The sequence below is a fragment of the Oncorhynchus mykiss genome, chromosome 6, assembly GCF_057628025.1.
Source record: "Oncorhynchus mykiss isolate SJ-2025 chromosome 6, ASM5762802v1, whole genome shotgun sequence".
NCBI lineage: Eukaryota > Metazoa > Chordata > Actinopteri > Salmoniformes > Salmonidae > Oncorhynchus > Oncorhynchus mykiss.
The window spans coordinates 17,345,050-17,365,225 of NC_143027.1; the positions used below are offsets into that span (position 1 = coordinate 17,345,050).

Consider the following 20,176-nt stretch of genomic DNA (forward strand, 5'->3'; position numbering starts at 1 on the left):
AAATTAAACGTTGAGTAACTAAAAAGTAAGTAAAGTAACAACACATTATGACTACACTAAAATATGATGCTGTAAGTGTGTAAGCACAAAAACATTGAACTGAGTGCTGGTTTGTTTGGAGATTATTTGGGTGGGAGTATCGTATGGTCCAGTTAAATCCATGAAATCAAAGATTGCCTCACATATGAAGTGGGCTGCAAACTTGTAAGCCTCTCTCCATGTCTTCATTTAGGAGACTGACATGTTGTGGACAGATTTGATTGGAAATACGGACTTGGAGGATAGTCATCTCAAAATGTATTTTATTCATTCAAAAGGTTAATTGGCAGATGTTTGCAGATACAGATATAGATCAAATGTCAACACATTTTCCAGTAAAATTATTATAATATAATCCTGAGCAGCTAATACCATATGACCAGTATATGTTGTTTCCTATGTTCCAGTTATCATAATGTCTACTCTTCAAAATCACGATCCCTGACAAAGAATGAACATTCTGGAACTTTAAAAAAAATCCATATGATAGGGAGATATTCATAGTGTGGAACACATTTGCAGCAAACACTGGAAGCTGTGTTTCACAGAGGGGTTGACAACAACGTTGTACTTGGGCTGTGGTCAGCTTTGGAAGCTTTTCTCTTTTCTCCAGACTGGAACTCTGTTTGGATCTCCAGGAAGGTTTTGTTCTTCGTCTCGGGGACTACCAGGAATATGTATACAGCCACCAAGACACAAACAACCAAGAACACCAGGAAACAATACTGCTGCAACTTAGTCTGTGGGAGTAGAAGAGCAGACCAAATCCATCTAAAGCCAGCTCTCAAAACAACCATATCCTAATTCCATATCAGTCAACGGTACTTATATAAAACTAATCTGATATCAATACGTATAACCTAACAGTAACCACCTTATTTTAAAGGTTAAGTATCACGAAACAGTTGGAACCTACCACAATAAATGGAAACGCCATGCCAATGAAGAAGAAGCTGAGCCAGTTCACGGACCCTCCGATCATGTACGCAGCAGGCCGTGTGGTTTGTGTGAATAACTCTGTGATCAAGATGTTTGTCACACCACCTGCAAAGGACAAAGTGAAGGTATAGCAGGGTTGGGGTCAATTCCATTTCAATTCCAGTCAATCCAAAAAGTAAAACAAATTTCAATTCAAAATGTTCTAATTGAAAAGCATTGAAAAGAATTTGAATTTCAGTGTGCTTCCTGAATTGACCTAAAACCTGAGCTAAAGTGTTAGTTTTAAATTGATTTATAATCAGATGATAAATAATATTGCTGCGAGATCACACCATACTGGCATAGATCAGTTATACGTAAGTTCTGTAGGTTACCTGGTCCCATGCCAAAGCTCAGTATGAAAGCAAAGACACATCCCATACTAAGATAAGGTATCCATGGGCCTGCTCCCTGTGTTCAAGGAAAGAACACACAATAAAATCATAAACAAACTAGTGTTCCCAAAGTGGCCACCCAAGCCACATTCAGGGTTGGCAACACCAACGTAATTTATTTTATATCATTTTTCTTATGGTAACACACAAGGGTATAGAAACATACTATTGCTGTCGTTACAGAAACTAGCAAGTCACATTTAATAATGCATAAGTGCAATACATGTATCTTTTTCTGATTAAAACATTAAAAACATTAAAACACACAAAATGGAATTATTGGATCAAAGATGCTTTACTTGGAAGGTGAGGGTCAGAGTGAAGCAAATACACCAGAAAGCCATAAGGGTGTACCCTCCGATGATAAGCACTTTTCGTCCCAGAGATTCGATCAGCATGCCCTGAAAGACACAGCATCTCACATGACATACCAGCAGACAAGCCGTGGAGAAATATATGATCTTCTTAGTTGAAAAACCTAAATAACACGTTTCCAGTCATAACTAGTATCGCACCACTGGTATCTTCATTAAATACAGTGCATTCGTAAAGTATTCAGACACCTTCACTTTTTCCACATTTTGTTACGTTACAGCCTTATTCTAAAATTGATTCAATTGTTATTTACTCGTCATAAATCAACACACAATACCCCATAATGACAAAGCAAAAACAGACATTTTTGCAAATGTATAAAAATAATTAAAAAAACTGAAATATCACATTTACATTTACAATATCACAGTATTCAGACATTCTACTCAGTACTTTGTTGAAGCTTATTTGGCAGCGATTACTGCCTCAAGTCTACTTGGGTATGACGCTACAAGCTTGGCACACCTGTATTTGGGGAGCTTCTCCCATTCTTCTCTGCAGATCCTCTCAAACTCTGTCAGATTGGATGGGGAGCTTCGCTGCACAGCTATTTGCAGGTATCTCCAGAGATATTCAATCGGGTTCAAGTCCGAGCTCTGGCTGAGCCACTAAAGGATATTCAGAGACTTGTCCCAAAGCCACTCTGGCATTTTCTTGGCTGTGTGCTTAGTAGGGACATTGTCCTGTCGGAAGGTGAACCTTCGAGTATGTTTTCAAGGATCTCTCTGTACTTTGCTTTGTTCATCTTTACCTTGATCCTGACTAATCTCCCAGTCCCTTCCGCTGAAAAACAAACATCCCCACAGCATGATGCTGCCACCACCATGCTTCACCGTAGGGATGGTATTGGCCAGGTGATTAGCAGTGCCTGGTTTCCTCCAGACGTGACACTTGGCATTCAGGGCAAAGAGTTCAATCTTGGTTTCATCAGATCAGAGAATCTTGTTTCTAATGGTCTGAGATTCCTTTAGGTGCCTTTTGGCAAACTCCAAGTGGGCTGTCATATGCCTTTTACTGAGGAGTGGCTTCTGTCTGTACACTCTACCATAAAGGACTGATTGGTGGACTGCTGCAGAGATGGTTGTCCTTCTGGAAGGTTCCTCTCCACAGAGGAACTCTGGAGCTCTGTCAGAGTAACTATCAGGTTCTTAGTCACCTCCCTGACCAAGGCCGTTCTCCGCCGATTGCTCAGTTTGGCCCGGCGGCCAGCTCTAGGAAGAGTCTTGGTGGTTCCAAAGTTCTTCCATTTAAGAATGCTGCAGACATTTTTTTGGTGCCCATCCCCAGATCTGTGCCTCGACCCAATCCTATCTCAGAGCTCTAAGGACAAATCCTTCGACCTCATGGCTTGGTTTTTGCTCTGACATGCACTGTCAACTGTGGGACCTTATATTGACTGGTGTCTTCCTTTCAAAATCATGTCCAATTGAATTTACCACAGGTGGAGAAACATCTCAAGGATGGTCAATGGAAACAGGACCCAACTGAGCTCAATTTTGCGTCTCGTAGCATAGGGTCTGAATAATTATAAGGTATTTCAGTTTTCTTGGCTTTGTCATTATGTGGCATTGTGTGTAGATTGACGAGGAACATTTTTTATTTAATCAGTTTTGGAATAAGGCGATTAATGTACCAAAATGTGGAAAAAGTGAAGGGGTCTGAATACGTTCTGAATGAACTGTATGTTAATCCTTGCAAATGTATTCATAACCCTTGGATTTCTTCACATTTTATTGTGTTAAAAGTGGAATTAAAATTGAATTAAATTGAATCTACTCTAAATAATCTGTAATGTCAAAGTGGGAAAAATCTTTAACTAAGGTTAATAAAAATGGTATCACTAAAATATAGTCACTGCATAAGTATTCAGCCCCTTTGTTCAGGCAAACCTAAATTAGTTCAGGAGTAAAATTTGGCTTAACAAATCACACAAGTTACATGAACTCACTCTGTGTGAAATAATAGGGGTTGACATAGTTTCTTTATGACTAACCCTTCCTCTGTCCCCAATGCATACAACATATGTAAAGTCCCCCAATAAAGTATTGAATTTCAAGCACAGATTTAACTACAAATACTAGGGAGCTTTTCGAAAGCCTCATTGAGAAGGGAAGTGATTGGTAGATGGTAACAATAACATATCAGACATTGAATATCTCTTTAAACATAGTCAAGTTAATGATTATGCTGTGGATTATGTATAAAACCACCCAGACACATCAAAGATACAGTCGTCCTTCTGAACTGAGCTGCAGGACAGGAATTAAACTTCTCAGTGATGTTACCATGAGGCCATTTGTGATTTTAAAACAGTGACAGGGTTGCATGTGACAGTGACAGAGTTCAGTGGCTGTGATGGGAGCTCTGCAATATAATCCATGCATGCTTCTAAATACTTGGATATAAAGTATCTGTACTCTGAGCAATAGTTGACACTTACACAGGTAAGGGCAGTGAGGCATTCACAGGCTCCTGTGCCCACAGTTACGTAGGGTATGTTAACCTCTGGAATTCCAGCCTCCTCAAACACATAATCTGTATAGAAATAAATCTTCAAGAGCGAGAGAAAGAGAGAGAGTTATAGAAAACGAATTAAACACAGGGGCTTCATACTATACCCTATATTGTAAAGTGTATACCATACCGTACACTCTGACAAAAATAAGCTTTCAAAAGGGTTCTTTGGCTGTCTCCATAAGAGAACCCTTTTCGGTTCCAGTTAGGACCCTTTTTGGTTCCAGGTATAATCATTTTGGGTTCCATGTAGAACTCTCGCGTTAAGTTCATATAGCCTCCAGGACATGCAAGTTGTTATAGAGTATATAGACTATACAGGGCATACATACACTATTAGGAAAAAAAAGGTGCTAGAACCTAAAATGGTTCTTTGACTGTCCCCATAGGAGAACCCTTTGTACAATCCATTTTGGTACTAGGTAGAACTTTTTGGGGTTCCATCTAGAACCCTCTGTGGAAAGGGTTCTACATGAAACCCAAAAGGGTTCTAACTGAATGGAATATTGTACATTTAAACCAACATCTTCTCATCTCAGCTGACTTGAGTTTATACTGAGAAACATTGCAGCCCTGAGGGCTCATAGGGTCATGTGGTGAATTGGTCTGCTGCTGACGTACAGCGTTGATGCCGTTGAGCTGCTGGGCGGCATTGATCAGGATGATGGTGAGAACTTGCCAGCGGAGGCTGCGGTCCATGAACAGCTCCCAGGGCTTTTTGGGTTTGATTCCCATAGCACTGATCCTCTCCCTCTCCATGTCCTCCCGCTCGCGGTCAAAGTTATCTGTGCCGTGGAGTTGCTTCATCGCTGTCCACAAGGAACACAAGACACAGCTCACATGGTCCCTCTCCTCTCCACGGTTAATTTGTTATCCCTCACACTCATAACAAACAGGAATCCACTCATTCACCCAGCCAATCAAATCAGACACAGTGGGATACACAGTAATATTTCTTTAAGAATCAAGGATTGTGTCACTAGAGAGACATTGCCTAGCAGTGTAACCTTCTGTTATAGTATGTACTGCAGTCATATGCTTGACCCGGTATGTCTCTGAAGGGGAAATATTTCTACAATTGATGTTTCAGAGTTCCGACCCTTCTGATCTGAGATAAAGGTGGAATGATCACCCTCTCCAAAGCTTCCACTATGTGCACCATGTCAAATCAATGTCAGGGACTGAGAGTGACGCAGCTCAGCTCTCTTTTTTAGATCAATGATTGTAGGTTACTATATAGGTTAGCACACTTTGTTCCTTCCTACTTTGTCACTGAAACAACTTTTTTTCTGTCAAAATAGTGTAAAGCACGATTAATGTTGTTTTAAGACAAGTTGTCAGTTCTTATGTGAGAGGGATTTTTACATGTGATTGAAACATACCGGTTCCACATCCAACGTCATCCCCTCTGTCGATTAGCAGGTAGCGAGGGCTCTCTGGGAACCAGGGTAGTATGAGGAGCTGCAGGAACGCTGGGATACAGGTGGTAGAGAGTAGGATGGGCCAGTACTCTTCTTTACCCAGGAGCTCCCTGCAGGATCATAGACATATTTAGTGTGGGAACGCAGACAAGACATTATACACAGTCTTCATTTCAAAGTACTCTGCGAGGTAAGCTTTAGTCCAGGATGATCTTAACTTACTTAAGCCCAATCACCTGTCCAGTAAGGATGCCCCCAGTGATGAAAATAGAGGTCCCCATCGCCATGGCGCCACGAAGTGCCCTTGGAGCGATTTCCCCCAGATACAGTGGCTGAACGCAAATGCCAATGCCTGCAAATCAGCAGATTGTTAGAACAAATTGCGGCACATTGACTTACAGGCAAGACAGAACCTTCAATACATCTATATTTTTCAACACACTCATCTTAAAAATAAAGACTGCAAACTGCTGATGTCAACACTTCACTTGACTAACTAACTGACATATTTACCCGCATTTACTCCTGTGAAAAATCGTCCAATTATGAGCAGTTCAAATAATCCAGTGGGATAGCTCAGTCCCATCAACAGAGCAGCCAGTAAGGCAAATGCATTGTTCATCATCAGTGTCCCTTTTCTGTGACACAGAGAATATTTGAAAAATGAAAGGAGAGCCGCACACTCTAGGCGCTCAGATGCAATAATTGAATAACCTAATATCCAATGTTTCAACAGACAAGCTATCTGCATCAGGGTATAGAGAATATTTGCCATTAATACAACATTTATTGAAAGTGCCTTGTTCGGATAGAAAAAATACATACAGTCAAATGGATATTGCTAAAATAGTAATAATAGCCTATGAGTAAAATTGGAGACTGACACAAATATCCAAATGGGAATTATAGCCAGTAGCCACTATTAACAAAACACTTCTCTATACCTCCCAAATTTAATAGCCAGTGTTCCACCAATAGTCGCGCCAATAAATCCACCTATTGTGAAAATGGACACGATGCTGGACCACAGTAGAGTGAGGTATTGCTCTGAGATGTTCTCTTCATAGCGCTCCAGCCAGGTTTGGTTGATGAAATTCTGCACAGACTGGACAAAGAAGGCATCCCTTAATCAATACTGCCTTGAAAAGAGAATGCATTGCTCACAGCTGAAATGTAATCATAATTTGCATTATTTTAGTATTATTATACAGTTGTAAGATCTTAATTTGATCACTCTTTTGTTGCTGAGAATCTTCCTGCACCGCAGACAATGCTGATGAGCTTTGTGATTTACATAAATTCATTGAAAACCTACAGTTATATTAATACTATTGTACTTTTCATGTAACCTACTTTTGGCAATGCAGCTAATAGCATAACCACCGATGAAGCAACATTATGCACTAAATGTTTAAATCCTGTTAATGCAGGATTATTTTGTTGTGAACATATAGATCAAATTAAAATCCTACATCTGTGCCCCTGAATGTGTGTGAGAAATGTACCAACCACACAACAGTTACACAACAGTTACACAAGGCTACTGAAATTAAATGGTATATATTTTTTTTTGAATTACTCAAAATAGTATTCTTGTTAGTGTTAAATGATTAGTCAAGATTCCCTTGTAGTGTGACCTAAGATTGAAATTGAATATAGTCTCCAGGGTTGCATGTGACTGTGACTGTTTTCTGAACACACAGGCGTGGTTCAATGAGGGCAAAATACAAATTATTATCCAATGTCCTCATCATCATCTCATCAGTTCAATAACAACTAAACCTCTCCTCTTTAGCTATATACGTATAGTCAATAAAAGTAGACAAATATTGACAATAATGTCTTACCTTGGTGGGGGAATTGATGATCGAAATATTATAACCATATTGAAAGGTTCCTCCGATGCAAGCTGCACAAATTGCCAGTAGAAGGGATGTGTTAGGACACTGAAACCAATAACACACATAATTGGTGGATTAGCATTCTATAATATGTACAGAATCTGTGCAGTAGCACTCTTCAACATTCATTACTAACAGAAAAAGGATATCTTCAACAAGAGCAGCCTAATCATTATCATATTTTACTATTAGATAGCTTTCAGAAGTTCAAATGAGGCACAAGTACAGATCAACTATATTTTAGCTAAGGTTATTAATTACAATAGCCAAGTGTAGACAATGAAGTAAACTATAGGTTTCTTTAAATAAGTTAATAATAATTTCAGGCCCCATTTGCAGATGAAGGACACTTAAAACAGTGGGCTTAGTTGATATGCATTATAATACATTTATGTAACCTATAATTCACGTTTAAACTGTCATTACAAGCAATTGTAATAATAATAATAATAGTAATCATAATAGTAGTAATTATAATAAATTGTCATTACTGTGTTATTACTGTTGTCATTATTATTACTAATATAGTAATAACACATTGTTATTGTATTGTTATACATACCTTAATTTTCTGTTTTGTTTCAGTGATACCTTCAAGCAGAGGTCGATATTCCGTATCTCTTTTAGTCATTTTGAGTCCTGTACTTTGTTTAATCTATAGATTTTGCTGTCAAGCAAAATGCATTTATCTTACAAGTGCAAAATTTGCTCTAACGTACTCATCCTTAAGCAGAGTGCCGTTCGAGAATGTGGTTGATGCGCAGTAAATATACTGATTATAATACAATTGCTCAGCTGTTTTAATCAGTGTCCCATCGTCTGAGCATAACATCGAATTACAGTCTAAGTTAATTCTGCACTCTTTACACAGCAACCATTGATTATGACTGTGTGAAAGGCATTCCTCTCTCACACACCGGTTACAGATAATCCATTCTGTGTGGATATCATCATCAAACAGGCTATTTTTTTTATTTGTCATTATATCAATAAATAAATAAAATCTGTTATGCCTACCCTTTTCTTTAATTCTGCAGACTCTTCATTACTATCCATGTTTGGTTAATTGAGCCAGAACATTCAATAGGCACCATTAATGAAAGTTAGGCAACTGCAACCTACTTATGGATTAAAAAACCTAGGCTATTTATGGCCTGGTAACAGCCAAGGGCACACAGCAGTTCTAATGTGTGATTCCATTGTAGCCTATGCTGTATAATTATCACTAGGGCGTTTGACAGCACACATCAACATTATTTTACTCTGTGCTACCAGTAGGCCTATGCAGTACATTCACCTCAAACTGATGTGAAACAAGTTAAGAAATTGCACTCTCCACTGAGGTTGACTATCCATTATTTTGATGTACAAAAAACAAACAAAAAATAATAAGAGGTAGAATATAATATGGAAATATGGGATTTCACCCATTTTCATTAGTGAGGCAATTTCCCTCTTTGATCATAAAGACCTCATTGTTTGTGAAGTCAAGTGACCAACAAAGCTCATAAGCCTCTTCTTGGTCAGCAGCATGGTCATTTAACTGTTGCCAGATAGGCTCTACATGTTTTTGCTATAATATCAATTCTTTCTATTTCTAAATACATTTTCACAATGGGAAAAAACTGAAACATATTTATTCAGTATTGACTAGCATATTGATTCTATGGGGACTAGATACCTTTCATTCTATCCTACAATAACCTTGCATGTAAAAGAGACTTATATTATTTGATGTATAGCCTACTAAATAAATACAGTAAACAGTTCTACTTGAGTTTCTAAACCCAGACGTGCAACATCGCAAGACTTCCGGGAATGCTTGCGAAGCATTCCAAGATTACCAGGCCGAGGTTTGGGGTTAGAGACGTCAATGAGATAAGCAAAGCTTTCTTTCCTTAGTTTTTAATTTTCTCAAAATCTAAAGGCACAGCCTAGTTTCGAGCCAAGCTTTTATGTAGCTGAACATGTTTTGTTTTTAATCAAAAACAACTATGCAACATATCCAGTTCGGTGCGAGACGACTGTTAGACCCGATTATATGTATCTGAGTTTAGCTAGACAACATGACATCGCCTACAAGCGTGATCGGGGATTTTTATTGAAGAAGCAGTTTCTGCTTATCTTCATACTATACTGACTGTTTTAGGTACTACTGTCAGACATTTGCCTGGCAATCCAGACTCCTTGCACCAACCAAACTCTATTCCACGCCCACGGACATTAGTTTCTTCATGCTGACCACATCGCTTGCGTTTCATCCAAACTACTCGTGCGGTCAACGCGCGTTTGCGTAGCCAAGCGCTAAAATATAACTTGATTCTATTTTTGACACATGATGCGCTACAAGTCCCGCCTCTTCTATCTCCTCATTGGTTTGTAGGAGCATATGCCAATTGGCCCAGCGTCGTCCAGGTTTGGCCAGGGTAGGACGTCATGGTAAATAAGAATGTGTTCCTAACTGACGGTAAGCCGTCATTGTAAATAAGAATTTGTTCTTAAACCAGTTGCATCTCTAGGGGCGCTATTTCATTTTTGGATAAAAAACGTTCCCGTTTTAAGCGCGATATTTTGTCACGAAAAGATGCTCGACTATGCATAGTTTTGGAAAGAAAACACTCTGAAGTTTCAGAATCTGCAAAGATTTTGTCTGTAAGTGCCCCAGAACTCATTCTACAGGCGAAACCAAGATGATACGTCAAACAGGAAATGAGCAGAATTTCTGAAGCTCTGTTTTCTAATGTCTCCTTATATGGCTGTGAATGCGACAGGAATAAGCTTAGACCTTCTGCCGTTTCCCCAAGATGTCGGCAGCATTGTGACGTATTTGTAGGCATATCATTGGAAGATTGACCATAAGAGACTACATTTTCCAAGTGTCCGCCTGGTGTCCTGCGTCGAAACTGGTGCGCAAAGCCATGTGCAAGTATTTTTCCATTTGATTGAGAGGGGAAACCATGCTTCCACGAACGATATATCATCGAAGAGATATGTGAAAAACACCTTGAGGATTGATTCTAAACAACGTTTGCCATGTTTTCAGTCGATATTATGGAGTTAATTTGGAAAAAAGTTCGCGTTTTGAGGACTGAATTTTCGTTTTTTTTTGGTAGCCAAATGTGATGTACAAAACGGAGCTATTTCTAATACACAAAGAATCTTTTTGGAAAAACTGAGCATCTGCTATCTAACTGAGAGTCTCCTCATTGAAAACATCTGAAGTTCTTCAAAGGTAAATGATTTTATTTGAAGGCTTTTATGTTTTTGTTGAAATGTTGCGTGCTGGATGCTAACGCTAATGCTAAATGCTACGCTAGCTAGCTACTTTTACACAAATGATTGTTTTCCTATGGTTGAGAAGCATATTTTGAAAATCTGAGATGACAGTGTTGTTTACAAAAGGCTAAGCTTGAGAGATGGCATATTTATTTCATTTCATTTGCGATTTTCATGAATAGTTAACGTTGCGTTATGGTAATGAGCTTGAGTCTGTATTCACGATCCCGGATCCGGGATGGGGAGATCAGAAAGGGTTCTTAACTGAATCAAGTGAGAACTGTTTTACGCATGCTCAGTTCTTGGGTGTCGGGGACTGCGCGAGTGGACGTTTGAAATGGAAGTGGTTCTTTTCAAAGGGAAAAGTCCTCAATGAAACTGACATTAAATGTGAAGAATGATACATTTGCCTCTGTTAGCCATCAATTAGCCTATTCATTTATATGCCACTGTAGGCTACCATTTGATACAATAAATATGTTGAAATGACAATATCACTGGAGCTAATTTGCAAGTTAATTTGTGCCAATTGTATAGCCTACCTGGAGCTGGCAAACGGGTTTAATATTTTTTTTTTATTCAACTAGTTAAGTCAGTTAAGAACAAATTCTTATTTGCAATGACAGTTAACCAGTGGGTTAACTACCTTGTTCCGGGGTAGAACGACAGATTTTTACCTTGTCAGCTCGGGGATTCGATCTAGCAGCCTTTCGGTTACTGGCCCAAAGCTCTAACCACTAGGCTTCCTGCCGCCCCTATAACTTCAGTTTATTGTTGTTGTAGCCTTGTGTTATTATGCAATTATTAATGGCCATTAGTGAAAGTTATCAAAGCTCTATCGCAATTGCAGATCAGTTGTTCGAACGCATCAGATTGACAGTAACACCAGTGGCGATTTTAGCATGTAAATCTTGGTGGGGCAAACTCCCCCAATTTATTTTAGATGCATGCCAGCAAAGAAACTACACAACACAACACTAAACAATACATTAATTGCACTATAATGATGACAAACGCTGCCCACAAACTGTTAGGGCCTACATAAAGCTGTCCCAACAGCAGTCCCAACATCTTACCACCTCTACACATGGCTATCAGTGGAGCCTTGTCTGGCAGCGAAACAGTTAATTCAGCCTCATTTGCTGCCTTTTAAAAAACATAGCTGATATGGCTGACTTGCTTAAACAAATGGGGTTTCTACTGACAATTGAGATGTACAAACTATGGCATAATGGGACGACGAGCGGATAAGAGGTAATCCATAATTTCGATTAAGACATTAATGAGCGAGCTAGGATGGATGTAGTCAATATAACTATTTGTTCAGCACTTTTGAAATGTACAGTGACAGAATTCAGAACATGGGCCATTCTTACAGTATGCTCCCTGTACACCAAGTCAGAACTGTAGGATAAAGGGGGTATATAAGCAGACAATATTCATTGATGACATTTATCTAAAACAGGCTATAGGCTATATGTGCACCACCAAGTCAGAACAGTTGGCTAAATTATTAGGGGAAAGGGGACAAAATTATTAGGGTGAGGCACATGGGCTTTTAACAGCTTACTACCCAACATGCACTTAGTATTGCTTTCTTAGCTACAGTATACATATCTCCCTGGCATATTCCATAATTTATGCCTCAGCATACAATACATTTTTGGACTCACCTTGTTGTGCTGTACTCACTTGAACAGGAAGATCCTTTGGTTCTTTGTGGCCAAATTTTGTCACCCAACTTTGCCATCAAATTCTGCCATTTTCTGGATTGATGGTGCTTTCAAGACAACTTGAAACTCTGAAAAAAAAACCAAGGTCAGATCATGACATTAGTGCACTTCAGGTCGGAGCTCTTGAAAGATGCCCAAGTACCCGATTTAGAATTCCGATTTGGATGACTGTTCAAAATGTATTTTTCCAGTCGGAGCTCATTTTTTTCAGAGTTCCCAGCCATTGATTCCTTCTAAACCACTCATTGTTAAATTACTGATTTTCAACTTGTTGTGTAATGTTTATGCCCAATGGCCAATGAGCACGATACGTTTTATCTATAATTTCTCTTCATATGATAAGAATTGAAAAGGATTTGCAAGTACATTGTTAACTTGATTCATGATTCATTCGCTAGTTTGCTAGCTAAGATGGTGTTGACATGATCAGTCCAATCAATACAACTGTAGACATAACGTGATAATTTTATCTGTGGCCAATGACCTTGAGCCTTCTTGGATGGGTACTTCTAATGTAACTCTTTGGCAGCAACCAAGGGGCTTGAATTTTTGAACTCTCCCCATAGATTTTGCGGTGGAGTAGTTGTCCCCATGAGTGACAGAACACTGAGCCATTCACGGTGCAACTAGAGAACATTATCAACCCCAGCGCTCCATATTTTCCGCTGGCTGCCCCACCACCACAGAAAGCACTGAGGTAGGCTGAAACACCTGAATTTTGGATCTGCCTTACTCAAGAAAGCAAAAAAGAGACCATGTTTAATAACTCAATGATTTGCCCTGAATGACAGGTTGCCACTGAAAAGACCACTCTAAAATGTACAGTTTTGCAACACAACACAATGCCACAGATGCCTCAAGTTTTGAGGAAGCGTGTATTTGGCATGCTGACTACAGGAATGTCCACCAGAGCTGTTGATTGCTTACGTCAAAGTGTTACACTTGCTTGAATATTCTACTCAGATCAACAAGTGTTTTCTGTCACTATCCAGTGATATTATGTCACTCTCCCCAAACACTGAAATTCATCCCAGGGGTAGGGTATTTTACAGTGGTAAACGATGTGATAAGAGTCCCTGTCTCAAAGCCACAAGAGGGTAGAACATATTTCAAACGTTGCTTGTTGGCCTGAATGCCATCTATCACGTCTGGAGGAAACCTGACCACAATCCCTATGGTGAAGCATGATGGTGGCAGCATCATGCTGTGAGGATGTTTTTCAGTGGCAGGGGTTGGTAGACTAGATAGCATCGAGGCAAAGATGAACAAGGAGCAAAGTACAGAGATATCCATGATGGAAACCTGCTCCAGAGCGCTCAGGACCTCAGACTGGGGCGAACATACATCTTCCAACAGGACAATGACCTGAGAACACAGCCAAGACAACGCAGGAGTGGCTTCGGGACAAGTCTCTGTGGCTAGGCCACAGTCAAGAGCTGAGTCGGGTGTGAGACAAAAATTAAGGAAGGATGGATGGAAATAAATAAACAAATGACAATGCAGGGACAGGGATTGGAGGTGCAACAAGATTTTAGCCTTGACATTGTGGCCTAACAATCAGGTGATTATCTGAGACATTTCCTAATGGAAATGCATCAAGCAAATCATTGAGGGTATGAATTACCTAAGAATATACATGTATTTGTGTATTCTGTTTTGTTGCATGTTTTATTTGTCTGACATTGTCATGGTTATCACTGTATCCTTGGAGAATATCATGAGTCTCATATGGTCACCTATACATTTGAAATCAATATTCGTTCATATTAGCAAGTTTGATGTGATTTCACCGATGATTAATTTTATGTCAATTTGGAGTACATTGTTGACCCAATTTCAATCGCTGCCATTTCAGGTATGTGGAAGAACATATTCAGAAAATAGGCGTTGCCATCAAAACACAGGGATTTAGATTTATCACCAACAGCTGAAAAAGAGAATCACTGACGGTACGTTTACAGCACCACACCACCACTGCTCTGAATGTCTCTCAAAACACTTTTGAATTTGAACCATGCTATGAAAAACTGATTTTGTATTCACCCAGTGGTGATTGAATAGCATAATAACATAATAGCATAATAATAATAAACCTTGTTTATAATAATGATTGCTTACCAATGGTTCACTGTTACAAGCTCCATGAATGTAATTCATTATAGCCATTGCTACGATCACTGCAGCCTGTTGTTAGTAACCACTGGTACATATTCAGGAAATCTTCTTGACAGCTTTGGTGCTATGACGTTATTAAAGGAACATCACACTTTCACATATTTTCCACTCATTTGGAATTGAGGCATATAGCTGGATCTACACAACCAATGTTGTGGGATTTCCTGATATTGATATTACTCTACATTATTTGTACTCCATATAGTTGTACAAGACAATGCATGCCTGTACAGTACTGACAGTGGTGATAGCTCGCTCTGCATGCTGCTCCTTCCTCAGAGGAGCTGGGCTGCACAGAGAGAAATAGAGAGAGGGGGGAAGAGGGAGAGCACATAGAGAGAGGGGAGAGCAAGAGAGCACAGAGAAGAGAGAGAGAGGTGTAACTGCAGTATGATTAGGCTCGGAATAAGCTTATTTCTATCCCTCCCCTACTATTGTGAAAGAAATGAAGATGAATAATATAATTATAGTGAAGGATTATTTACTATATACAGGAAGGGCTTAAAGCCATGTGCGAGCCACAGAAAAGCCCCTGCCATTGAGATCAAGAGTGTTTCCTCGCCTGGCTACAGAAGGAGGAAGACATCTTTCTGACAACAAGTCCACACGTACCTAGACACTGTCTGTCTGTTCCTACCACCTCTCTCACCATCTTTTTTTTAATCTTCCACAGGGAAACGCCATGCTCCATCTCTACCCCCATTTCCGACCACTCCTGGAGTTTAAAAGTAGGTCCTCCCCTGTGGCTTGAAATTCTTTCTGGAGTTCCAGTCTTTTTGTGGCACAATTTATATTTTTCTCTTGCGTGAGTAATAACATAGTAAGATTTATTTAATTTATTTTTGCCGTTTTTTCTCCCCAATTTCATGGTATCCAATTGGTAGTAGTTACAGTCTTGTCTCATAGCTGCTACTCCCATATGGACTCGGGAGAGGCGAAGGTCGAGAGCCATGCGTCCTCCGAAACACAACCCAACACAACCTAGCCGCACTGCTTCTTGACACAATGCACATCCAACCCGGAAGCCAGCCGCACCAATGTGTCGGAGGAAACACCATACACCTGGCGTGCACTGCGCCCAGCCCGCCACAGGAGTCTCTAGTCCGCGATGAGACAAGGATATCCCTGCCGGCCAAACCCTCCCTAACCCGGAAGACGCTGGGCCAATTGGGCACCGCCCCATGGGCCTCCCGGTTGCGGCCGGCTGCGACAGAGCCTGAGCTCGAACCCAGAATCTCTGGTGGCACAGCTAGCACTGCGATGCAGTGCCTTAGACCACTGCGCCACCCGGGAAGCCATAGTAAGATTTATTGCCATCTAATTTCCACAGCTTTATACTGAGCCTATATTTCACTGTTTATGCTGAATTCCTATTTTGACACCCATTGTCGTTTTCACAGTGGCAGGAAAGTCTGCCCACCTGTAACTTAATGACACTTCTGTGTGCTCCTGTCTATAAGTACCTAGGTGTCTGGCTAGACTGTAAACTCTCCTTCCAGACTCATATTAAACATCTCCAATCTAAAATAAAATCTAGAGTCGGCTTTCTATTCCGCAACAAAGCCTCCTTCACTCATGCCGCCAAACTTACCCTAGTAAAACTGACTATCCTAACGATCGTAGACTTCGGCGATGTCATCTACAAAATAGCTTCCAATACTCTACTCAGCAAACTGGATGCAGTTTATCACAGTGCCATCCGTTTTGTTACTAAAGCACCTTATACCACCCACCACTGCGACCTGTATGCTCTAGTCGGCTGGCCCTCGCTACACATTCGTCGCCAGACCCACTGGCTCCAGGTCATCTACAAGTCCATGCTAGGTAAAGCTCCGCCTTATCTCAGTTCACTGGTCACGATGGCAACACCCACCCGTAGCACGCGCTCCAGCAGGTGTATCTCACTGATCATCACTAAAGCCAACACCTCATTTGGACGCCTTTCCTTCCAGTTCTCTGCTGCCTGTGACTGGAACAAATTGCAAAAATCGCTGAAGTTGGAGACCTTTTATCTTCCTCACCAACTTTAAACATCTGCTATCTGAGCAGCTAACCGATCGCTGCAGCTGTACATAGTCCATCGGTAAATAGCCCACCCAATTTACCTACCTCATCCCCATACTATTTTATTTACTTTTCTGCTCTTTTGCACACCAGTATCTCTACCTGCACATGACCATCTGATTTTTTTATCACTCCAGTGTTAATCTGCAAAATTTTAATTATTCGCCTACCTCCTCTGTCAAGGCTAAAATCTTGTTGCACCTCCAATCCCTGTCCCTGCATTGTCATTTGTTTATTTATTTCCATCCATCCTTCTTTAATTTTTGTCTCACACCCGACTCAGCTCTTGACTGTGGCCTAGCCTGCTCTGGCCCTGAACAGCTATTGTGAAAGTAGAAATTGCGGAGTTATGGGGCTCTTTCCAGCAGTGGTTCTCCATTATTGTCATGTTGTGTCTTGTCTCTGTCCTTTCCCTTCACCCTGTCTCCCTCTGCTGGTCGTTGTTAGGTTACCTTTTCTCCCCCGCTTTCTCCCAGCTGTTCCTTGTCTCCTCTAACTACCCATTCACCCCGTTTCCCACCTGTTCCCTTTTTCCCTCTGATTAGGTCCCTATATCTCTCTCTGTTTCTGTTCCTGTCCTTGTCGGATTCTTGTTTGTGTTTCATGCCTGAGCCAGACTATCGTCATGTTTGCTGTAACCTTGTCCTGTCCTGTCGGAATCTGCCGGTCTATCTGAGCCTACCTATGTTTGGTTATTAAAGAAGCTCTGTTTAAGTTAGTTCGCTTTTGGGTCCTCATTCACTCACCATAACAGAAGAATCCGACCAAGAATGGACCCAGCGACTTCGGATCCTCTCCACTCAGCCGTCGGGATCCAGGGAGCGATGCTAGGCAGACACGAGCAGGAAGTGTCTGCTGCTCGACATGCCGTTGAGACCCTGGCCACCCAAGTCTCCAACCTCACAGAACAGGTTCACCATCTCCGCCTCGATCCACCGGCCACTTCCAGGGCTTTCGAATCTCCGGAGCCCAGAATCAATAACCCGCCGTGTTACTCTGGGGAGCCCACTGAATGCCGCTCGTTCCTCACCCAGTGTGATATTGTGTTTTCTCTCCAGCCCAACACTTACTCCAGGAGCACTGCTCGTGTCGCCTACGTCATATCTCTCCTTATTGGACGGGCTCGTGAGTGGGGCACGGCAATCTGGGAGGCAAGGGCTGAGTGTACTAACCAGTATCAGGACTTTAAGGAGGAGATGATACGGGTTTTTGATCGATCTGTTTTTGGGGAGGAGGCTTCCAGGGCCCTGTCTTCCCTATGTCAAGGCAATCGATCCATAACAGACTACTCTATTGAGTTTCGCACTCTTGCTGTCTCCAGTGGCTGGAACGAGCCGGCCTTGCTCGCTCGTCTTCTGGAGGGTCTCCGCGCAGAGGTAAAGGATGAGATTCTCTCCCGGGAGGTTCCTTCCAGCGTGGATTCCTTGATTGAACTCGCTATTCGCATTGAGCGACGGGTTGATCTTCGTCACCGAGCTCGTGGAAAGGAGCTCGCGCTCTCCGTCGCCCCCCTCTCCGCATCACTACCATCTTCCTCTGCCGGCTCGGGTGCTGAGCCCATGCAGCTGGGAGGTATCCGCATCTCGACTAAGGAGAGGGAACGGAGAATCACCAACCGCCTCTGTCTCTATTGCGGTTCCGCTGGTCATTTTGTCACTTCATGTCCAGTAAAAGGCCAGAGCTCGTCAGTAAGCGGAGGGCTACTGGTGAGCGCTACTACTCCTGTCTCTCCTTCAAGATCCTGCACTACCTTGTCGGTCCATCTACGCTGGACCGGTTCGTCAGCTTCCTGCAGTGCCTTAATAGACTCTGGGGCGGAGGGCTGTTTTATGGACGAGACCTGGGCTCGGGAACATGACATTCCTCTCAGACAGTTAAAGGAGCCCACGGCCTTGTTCGCCCTGGATGGTAGTCCTCTCCCCAGGATTCAGCGTGAGACGCTACCTTTAACCCTCACTGTTTCTGGTAATCATAGTGAAACCATTTCTTTTTTAATTTTTCGTTCACCTTTTACACCTGTTGTTTTGGGCCATCCCTGGCTAGTTTGTCATAATCCTTCCATTAATTGGTCTAGTAATTCTATCCTCTCCTGGAACGTCTCTTGTCATGTGAAATGTTTAATGTCTGCTATCCCTCCTGTTTCCTCTGTCTCTTCTTCACAGGAGGAGCCTGGTGATTTGACAGGGGTGCCGGAGGAATATCACGATCTGCGCACGGTGTTCAGTCGGTCCAGGGCCACCTCTCTTCCTCCACACCGGTCGTATGATTGTAGTATTGATCTCCTTCCGGGAACCACCCCCCCCCGGGGTAGACTATACTCTCTGTCGGCTCCCGAACGTAAGGCTCTCGAAGATTATTTGTCTGTAGCTCTTGACGCCGGTACCATAGTCCCCTCCTCCTCTCCCGCCGGAGCGGGGTTTTTTTTTTGTCAAGAAGAAGGACGGGTCTCTGCGCCCCTGCATAGATTATCGAGGGCTGAATGACATAACAGTGAAGAATCGTTATCCGCTTCCTCTTATGTCTTCAGCCTTCGAGATCCTGCAGGGAGCCAGGTTTTTCACTAAGTTGGACCTTCGTAACGCTTACCATCTCGTGCGCATCAGGGAGGGGGACGAGTGGAAGACGGCGTTTAACACTCCGTTAGGGCACTTTGAATACCGGGTTCTTCCTTTCGGCCTCGCTAACGCTCCAGCTGTCTTTCAGGCATTAGTCAATGATGTCCTGAGAGACATGCTGAACATCTTTGTTTTCGTTTACCTTGACGATATCCTGATTTTTTCACCGTCACTCCAGATTCATGTTCAGCACGTTCGACGTGTCCTCCAGCGCCTTTTAGAGAATTGTCTTTTTGTGAAGGCTGAGAAGTGCACTTTTCATGCCTCCTCCGTCACATTTCTCGGTTCTGTTATTTCCGCTGAAGGCATTAAGATGGATCCCGCTAAGGTCCAAGCTGTCATTGATTGGCCCGTCCCTAAGTCACGCGTCGAGCTGCAGCGCTTTCTCGGCTTCGCGAACTTCTATCGTCGTTTCATCCGTAATTTCGGTCAGGTGGCAGCTCCTCTCACAGCCCTTACTTCTGTCAAGACGTGCTTTAAGTGGTCCGTTTCCGCCCAGGGAGCTTTTGATCTCCTCAAGAATCGTTTTACATCCGCTCCTATCCTTGTTACACCTGACGTCTCTAGACAGTTCGTTGTCGAGGTTGACGCGTCAGAGGTGGGCGTGGGAGCCATTCTTTCTCAGCGCTCCCTCTCTGACGACAAGGTCCACCCATGCGCGTATTTTTCTCATCGCCTGTCGCCGTCGGA

The 20,176-nt window shown here is 42.0% G+C and overlaps 1 protein-coding gene across 3 annotated transcripts; it reads right to left on the reverse strand.

Moving 5' to 3' along the window:
• Nucleotides 1–280: 280 nt before the first annotated feature.
• On the reverse strand, nucleotides 281–15,102 carry LOC110525343 (solute carrier family 2, facilitated glucose transporter member 11). Of its 3 annotated transcripts, XM_090237079.1 has the most exons (13): nucleotides 14,751–15,102; nucleotides 12,573–12,700; nucleotides 7,570–7,668; nucleotides 6,667–6,827; nucleotides 6,236–6,360; nucleotides 5,945–6,074; nucleotides 5,684–5,832; nucleotides 4,923–5,110; nucleotides 4,228–4,338; nucleotides 1,712–1,813; nucleotides 1,353–1,428; nucleotides 956–1,083; nucleotides 281–779 (listed from the first exon to the last, which is right to left on the reverse strand). In XM_090237079.1, the coding sequence occupies exons 5-13, from the start codon at nucleotides 6,345–6,347 to the stop codon at nucleotides 582–584; spliced, it is 1,194 nt and encodes a 397-aa protein (XP_090093205.1). In that variant the 5' UTR covers nucleotides 6,348–6,360; nucleotides 6,667–6,827; nucleotides 7,570–7,668; nucleotides 12,573–12,700; nucleotides 14,751–15,102; the 3' UTR covers nucleotides 281–581. The 3 variants fall into 3 exon arrangements, with proteins under 3 accessions (XP_090093205.1, XP_021461053.3, XP_021461052.3); XM_021605378.3 differs by lacking the exons at nucleotides 12,573–12,700; nucleotides 14,751–15,102 and adding an exon at nucleotides 8,641–8,774; XM_021605377.3 differs by lacking the exons at nucleotides 12,573–12,700; nucleotides 14,751–15,102 and adding an exon at nucleotides 8,186–8,743.
• Between the last annotated feature and the right edge of the window lie 5,074 nt (nucleotides 15,103–20,176).